The sequence below is a fragment of the Solanum verrucosum genome, unplaced genomic scaffold (genome assembly GCF_900185275.1).
Source record: "Solanum verrucosum unplaced genomic scaffold, falcon-dt-bn FXZP01000281.1, whole genome shotgun sequence".
Lineage (NCBI taxonomy): Eukaryota > Viridiplantae > Streptophyta > Magnoliopsida > Solanales > Solanaceae > Solanum > Solanum verrucosum.
The window spans coordinates 1,248,596-1,257,111 of record NW_026020554.1 but is presented as its reverse complement, the minus strand read 5'-3'; the positions used below and the strand labels follow the sequence as shown (position 1 = coordinate 1,257,111).

The following is an 8,516-nucleotide window of genomic DNA, read 5'->3' as shown; positions in this document are numbered from 1 at the left end:
CAGAAAACACAAATAATGGAAAAAAAGTTTTGTCTTTTTAGTGGTGGGGTAATGTAAAATAAAATAAAATAGAAGCCACATAAACATGAAAAAGAGGAAACATATGTTGATATTTAAAGACAAACAAGCAGCAATACACATCAACCTTTAATTTTCCTAATAACAATAATTCCAACTGGCAATTAGCGACAGGGGCGGAGTCATCTTTAGCTCGATAGAATTCAATAATTATGATTGTAATTATGTTATGTGATCTATCAAGTGACAAAAATAAATTAAAATTTCTGATTCCGCCTGTCCATAAACAAGCATGCAACAATATGCATCTTCTTTACATGACAATTTTTTTCTATACAAGGAAAAATAATTTATTACAAAGGCGAAAATAGTGGAGAAATTTTAATTTGAACATACAGTTAAACAAGATTAATGCGTAAAAATTTAAGGATGAAAGAAACATTCTACTACTATTGTTACTGCTGCTCAATGCTTCTAATTAGAGCGTTTTTTAATCGATCTTCAGTACTCAGTTCTATAGGAACTTTAACAACGATGTCCTGTAGCATAATATCGTTGACACTCGAAATACTGGCATGGTGGACATGAAGTTCAAGATCTTGAAGAGCACGCATCAATCTTGCTGATGGGTAATTTACATTTTCAGATTGTACCCTTACCATGGCATCAGGGCCCAAAATCTTTACTTCGACTTCCACTTTTAAATTGTTCTGGACACCAAATGATGCTGCTGACGATGAATTATGCCGAATTTGATCCACTGAATTTGTTGTTGTAGTAGTAGTACTATGGTTGTCTATAGTAATACTATCAGTACACTCGATTTTCAGTTTCTTGGATTTTCTAGTGAGCTGACCTTCCAATTCAGTAACTTTTGATTTTAATTCATTGATATACGATACTGCGTCTGATAACAATGAAGCTTTGTCCATTTTGGTAACATGAGGAACAACAGAACGCAAAGCGTAGAATCTATGGTTTAACTTCTCCCTCCTCTGTCTCTCTGCTTCAACGTGGTTCAACGGTGTTTCGCGTGTTGCCCCTGGTTTTCTCCCTCTCTTCTTCGGGGTTTTTTTCTCTACTGGTTTCTCCACTAGTACTTGACAATCGGAATCTGAATCATTAGTTTCAGTTTCCTCTGTTTTTGGGTTTTTACTGTTGTTGTTGTTGATGGTGGTGTTCTGTTCTGAACAAGTCACAAGACCAAGATCAGGAATTGAAGAGAAAATGGACTTCACTTGTTGAATGAAGATCCAATTTTCTTTAATTTGTTGATTTGAACCCAATTCAAGAACCCCATTTGAAGTTGGAATACATACAAAAGTTTGAATTCCATGAACATGAGCTTCTTTAGCTCTTTCACAGCTATGAAATTGAAGTTGTTGAGCACCAGTTAACCATATAATAGAACCAGTACTAAAAGCTTTACCAGGTACACCATCACCAATTGAAAAAGATTGAGCTAAAGACATAACATAAAACCATTCAGCATCAGTAACTTCACCAGCATCATCAACTTTTTCTTCACCATTTTCACAAATTAAAGCTTGAATCCCTTTAATGACATTTTTTCTTTCTGTAGATTGTTGACTAGCTTGAACCCCTGTTTTGGATTTAGTACCATGGAAATGACCATCACCCCAAGCTAAAAAAAGGTGACCATCATCATCATCATTTGAAGTTTGCCAGAAAATAGCATATGACCAAGAATCTGTATGAATCTTGACAATATTTTGAAGCTTTTGTTGAAGGTTTGATGAAGTTTGAGTACCTTGAGAAAGTAAAGATGGTATGAAAAATGATGATGATGATGAAGAAACGATTAATTCATCCATCTTCTTTTTTTTCAGATGTGAGAAAAGTTATGGAGAAAGATGAAGGAGGAAGCTAATGATAGTAAAGAGACTAGACAAATAGATAGGTAGTAGTAGCCTTGTGTAGGCTATTATAGTAAAGTAAATATTCCTACTTACTTTCTTCGTTTCAAAGTAAGTGTATTTGATTACGTTTAGTCATGTTTTTATTACTCTCTCCGTCCACAATTAATTATCATGGTTTCCTTTTTTAGAGTCAAACAATAAGAACTTTGACCAACATTTTACGATGTATATTTTCATCATATTGATATGCAAAAAATTGCAACTTATAGTACTTTTCGTATAGTTTTTGAATATCTAATTTTTTTAAAAAAAAATTGAATTAACGTAATCTAATTTAACTTTAAAAATTAGTCAAATTGACTTTCGAAAAGCGCAACATGACAAATAAAAGTGGACAGAGGGAGTATTAAATTTGAAAATTATATTTTCATAGTTGAAACTGATATTTGAAAATTAAAGTTGTGTTTTAATATAACTATAAAATTAGAGTTATTTTTCACTTTTTATAAGTAATTTAGAGGGCTGTCTTTTTTTTTTAATAGCAAATTCTTTATAATTCTAATTAAGTTGAATTGATTTTCGATATTTTATGATTAAATGTCATTTTTTAAAGTTCAACAGTAAAAATTTCATGATCAAAACATTTTTTGAAAGAAAACTATTAATTCATTTATGTAAAAGAAGTAGTATTTTACTGTCTTTACTTTAATTAAATGTCTTGAAGATATAAGTAACTCTTTAATGGTGTAAAATATATTAAAACAAGGATAATTTTTATTAAAAAATAATTTTCCTTAATTATATAAATCATTCTTTATTTTAAAATAAAGTAAAAAAGAATTAATATACCATTTATTTTGAAATGGAGAAAATATAAAAGTTGCACAGTACCATGAAATAAAAGGTTAGGTAAGAAACTAATTGCTTGGTACTTCATTATTATTGAAAAAACATTTGGCAGAATTTTGGCCATGAATTGATTGAGCGAAAAATTGTATATTTTGAGTTGAATATTTTTTTAAAAAATATGTGAAAGTTGAAATTTCATTTGAATATTAAAAAAAAAAAATAGTTTAATAAATGTTGTGATTGAAAACTTCAAAACAAATGAAAATCTCCTAAAACATGAATTTTCAAACTTTAAATTATATAATTTAAAATTTGAAGTTAAAATAATGAATTAAACAAATATGGCCAACTATTATTTGTAAATTGACCCCCCCCCCCCCCCACCCCAGGTCAACCATCTATTGATAGAAATTAATGGCCTAAACTAACTTTTTTTCCTTCAAATATTCAAACGTAAAATTCATATATATTATAAATAATGGCTCAAGATTCTTCTTACTTTAAACTTGAAAAATGCAATTTACAACTTTTTTTTATTTGACAATTACTATAGTCGTTGTTGATGTCAAATGATGTCTTGAGTTCTTCTTTATTTCATAGTTGTTAATGTTTTATGTGAACTTTCTTCGAAAATATATAAATTTGTTGAACTTTGAACAATTTATTTATTTTAGATTATAAAAAAGTTTTAACAATTTACTTAATATGAACCAGAAGAAGTACTAATAAATAGAAAGATTTAAGAAAATTAGGTTTGTGTGGAGCACTAATTAGTCTATGTCCAATACTATAATTTAAAATTTACTACATTAGAGTATTAGATTATTGTAGATTGAGAGTATCCACTTAATCCACCATTATTATCATTATTATAATATACTGCGATTAAGGAGTAAAACAATAGTAAAGTCAACCAATGGATTCAAGTGAGATCTTTGAGCACACATATAGAGGAAACGTAGGTTGCCTAATTAATTTTAATACAAAACAATTATAGGAAACTTTGAATTACTAAGTTTTAAATGATTTATACATTTTTAACAAATTTTTTGAAATAAATATAAAACTTTGACCAAAATTTCGTATTCAACTCAATTCGTAATTTACATAACCTCCTTACCTACCTTCAATACATGAATTCAGATTAGTTACACTTCATTATGAATATCGAACGTTCAGTAAAAGAGTTGTAGGACTAGTATAACAGAAGAAGACATCTCAAAATATAAGACAAATGACATTACATTTTGACTTTGTCTCTCGAAATTCATCACAAGTTGAATTTGAAAGTCGTATAATGGGCGAATGAAAAAGAAAGAAAAAAGTTTATCACATACATTTTCACATATTCTTAAAGAAAAAAATTATCACTCTTGTCATAATTTCCCAGAAATGAAATTTGTTGAAAACTCTAATTTAATTTATTTTGTATTAAATCAAAATAGGGCAAATAAATTATTTGGCGAAAAGAATAATACTTTCATAGTACAATGAGAGGTTATGTGGACAGAAATAATTGAAATATTTTTATGCTAATCAGATGTGGGAAACTGTGTGATTTGCTTTTTGGCAGTTGATGCACTGTTTTCCGTACAATTATTTAAGATCCTATTTCCCCACCAACCATCAATTGTCAATTAAATTTTTCTATGCTTTTATTATTAGGTAGAAAATCAAAGAGAAAGCCCAAAATAGTTCTTCATTTTCACATGGAGCACTAATAATTTCTCGTGTTGATAATATTGGTGCATTTTTGGTCCTCTTCTAAATTTTTGTCTATTTTTTAACATTAATTTTGTTCATAGTTTTATGTAAGGATTTTCCAATGATCAAAATAGCCCTTAATGTATAGGAGTTGAAGCATTTTGATCATTCATATATATCATCTTATTAAAATAGTACTTAAAATATAATAAAAGATGATCATTTTGGTCTTTTGCCCTAAAACTAATCATTATGATAAAAAAAATGTGGTTAAATTTAACAGTGGGTCCCACAATATTGACACATGGCAGTCCTCTTCTCCTTCAATCTTCTCTCATTCACCACCATTAGAGAATATTATTACAAGAAAAATAACTCACACTACACTCACTTCTTATCTCTATCTACCTCTACGAAACAACTTCGATAGTTTGCACTTTCATACATACAAAAAATAATATAAAAAAGATGAGACCATCGATACAGATACAAACAAAATAAATCAAATAAAACACTTTATTAATTCCTCTCAGAAGATTGCCATAAATCAGTTTTTTCCAAGCTTTAATCTATAGTCTCTTATTGAAGGATCACTTCAGAGTTCTGTTTTGTACTTTTGACTTACAGATCTGCTAAGTGGTAAACTAGTAAGTGAACATGCTTGGCAGAATCACTAATTTGGGTCTTGGCGGTGTATTTTGTTAAAGTGTTCTTGATAAAATGGTTGTGATTTCTTTGTCTTACTATTTATTAGTCCTCTTAACTTTTTCTTAAGATAGTGTAACTGAGCAAAATAGAATTTTAATAATGTTATTTAGAAATTTAGAGAGACTTTAATTTGTGAGCCGGATTTTGTTAATGGAAAGAAGAATGGACTTTCTTTTTTCAGTGAAGAAGAATTAGGATAAGAAAGAAGATTTGAGGGAGAAGGGCTTGCTAGGAGTCAATATCGTGGGATCCACCGTTAAATTTAACAACAATTTTTATCTTAATGGTTAGTTTTAGGGCAAATGGATCAAAATATCATCTTTTAATATACTTCAAGGACTATTTTAATAAGGTGATATATATTAAGGATCAAAATACTTTAACCCCTATACATCAAGGACCATTTCGGCCATTTTCTCTTTTCCAATTTATTTGATAGTACTATATATTTTTAGTTCATTTTAGAAAAATATTTTTTTATTTTTAATAATTATTTAATTTTAACTTTTCACTTGTCAGGTTTCATATTATAATATTTTGATAAGTTTAACATATATTTAAATTAAGAATATAAGATTCAATTTTTTTTTTTCAATTTCTAAAATTCCGTCTCAAGTAAAAAAAAAAAGCAAAACAAATTAAAATGAAGGGACTAAGAGCCCGTTTGGATTGACTTAAAAAAATAGTTTTTAAGTCAAAAATAAAAAGTCAAACTGAAATGACTTTTAAGTCAAAAAATAAAAAGTAGGGGGAGACCTACTTTTGGTTTTTGACTTATTTTAAGTCATTTTTTACCTTGTCAAACACTTCCCAACTTATTTTAAGTCAGTGTACTGGTAGGATCACGCGGTTATTCTACTAAGTGCAACATGCATAAGTCAAACAACAATATAATCACATGCATATATCGAACATATACAATATCATCACATTTACGAACAATGAACAACTTCACATGTCTCAAAATACACAATTATGACAAGTCATTGGTCCTCTCATGGAACCCAAACCCAAACAGTTAGCATACCGGAACGTGGTACCCGATCCAATGATTATGCCGGAACGTGGCAACCGATCCCATAATTATGTCGGAACGTGGCAACCAATCCAAGTTAGTTATACCGGAATGTGGCAACCGATCCATTCAACACACCACAATTACAATCACAAGTATATCCTCAAGATCATACAACTAAGTCATGATTTCATGGTAACCATCATTCTTCTATCTCATTTACAATAAGTATGATCAATAATGCAACATTCATATACATGTATCATAATGAGGCAAGAATAAACATACATCACACAATCATAGAATCACAACCATCACCTACCTCGAAACAAGCTTGAAACCCTAAGAAACTTGATCCTTCCTTTTCCGAATTCGTTCCGCTTGTTCTTAATCTACAAACAATCAATATAATACGGGAATCAATAAACAATCACTAATTACCCGGATTACTAACAATTCTAACAACCCTAGATCATACCCATGATCCCAAGTATCAAAAATAGGGTTGTTTCCACCATAGAATCTAGATCAAAAACCTCCCCCATCATTAATTGTCCATTCTATTACGTTCTACGAATCGAAAAACGGATTCGGGGAGTGAAAAGCTTACCTTTAGCCTCAAGAATGGTGGAAAACTGTTAGGAGTCGCCTGGGGTTCGTTCTTTAGCTCTAAAAATCAAAAAGTGTAGAATGAGGTCGTTTAGGGATTTATTTACGACTTTAAGTTGCGTTTGGCCCGCCACAACGACCTTCATCCTGCTTCAGCGGCCCCGCCAGAGCGGCCAAAACACCCGCCAAGGCTGCTTGCACGAACCAGTGAGCTATTTAAAGAATTCCAAAATCCCCATTTCACAACACACCCCTAATTAACGACGCTCAGAAAATACCCTTTACGCTAAGGTCGATTCCGGGAGTTCTACTCGCCCGAATATAATTCCATAAAGTCGTACAGATTCCTTAATGAGTTATCTATCCACCCATGTAATCATAATCATAAATAAATCACCCGATTGTTACCAAATTTTTCTACACCTTAATGACTCCGATTTTGTCAAAATTTGGACTAGGTTGGGAAAATCCAAATACTACGAAAAAAAATTTCAATCCCAAATTTTCCCCCGTTGGTGTTTCTATAACGACGAAAACAGGTCGTTACATAACTTATACAAAGTTATATACATATTTAATAATAGAATTTATATTACATATATACGTGAAATTGTAAGCGAGATTTGAAGCATAATTTTGTAAATATTTTGAAAAAAGAAACATTCTATGTTTGGTAAATGAAAAAGATCCTACTATATTGAGTAATTATAGGTCTTATTTTGTATATATGAAAAAAAATTAAAGCAAGGAAAATTATGTGACATAACAACTCAAGGCCCACTAATTATTCGATTTAGTGATATTTTAAAATTATTATAAAAAAAAATAGATATTCATTTTATAGTGGATTTTATTGTATGTTTTAATATATATATATATATATATATATATATATATATATATATATATATATAATGGCAGATTCATTATTTTTCACTAACGGCGTTCAAAAAATTTAAAAAAATATAGTGATTGAGATTTCCACTTGGAACCTCAAGGTGATTAAGGACCTCTAAACCACTGAGTCAACATCTAATCTTATGTTTAAGAGATCCAAAATCTATCATAATGTAATTTTTTATTGAGAGTCTGAGAGGGCCACATTCCCTTAGATCTTCCCATGTATACATGTACGACGGCTAATATATGTTGGACAAATTACTTAACTACACTCCTTTACTTATTTTAATATCCATTTATCTCTACTTATTTTAAGAATTTCAAAAATCCCTTATTTATCTATGTATCCCGTGCACAATGCTATGTATCCCGCTATGTGGAATGTATCAAACGCTATGTATCCTGTGCACAACGCTATGTATCCCGCATGTATCCCGTGCACAACGCTATGTATCCCGCTATGTGGAATGTATCAAACCTAATGTATCCTATGCACATCGCTATGTATCCCGCTATGTGGAATGCATCAAACCTAATGTATCCCGTGCACAATGCTATGTATCCCGCAAACATCATTTTTATGAGATTTTTGGTAAATAGAAAACTAGAAGGGATAAGATGTTATTTAGTACTTATAATATGTGGTTCCTATAATTTATACTATTTTATAACAATTTCACTTTTTAAGTAAGAAATTTTGCGAAGCAAATATTGATATAAGATTTGAAACTCAATAGATAATAAGCTCATTGTCAAAAATGTATTTTCAACCTGCTCTTTATATGCATGCGTGGTTATTTTTTATGGACCAAATACATTAAAAAAAAAATTAT

The 8,516-nt window shown here is 30.2% G+C and overlaps 1 protein-coding gene across 1 annotated transcript; it reads right to left on the bottom strand.

Moving 5' to 3' along the window:
* Nucleotides 1–330: 330 nt before the first annotated feature.
* LOC125810163 (transcription factor MYC1-like) lies at nucleotides 331–1,853 on the bottom strand. The gene has a single exon (XM_049489686.1). The coding sequence runs from the start codon at nucleotides 1,851–1,853 to the stop codon at nucleotides 474–476; it is 1,380 nt and encodes a 459-aa protein (XP_049345643.1). The 3' UTR covers nucleotides 331–473.
* Between the last annotated feature and the right edge of the window lie 6,663 nt (nucleotides 1,854–8,516).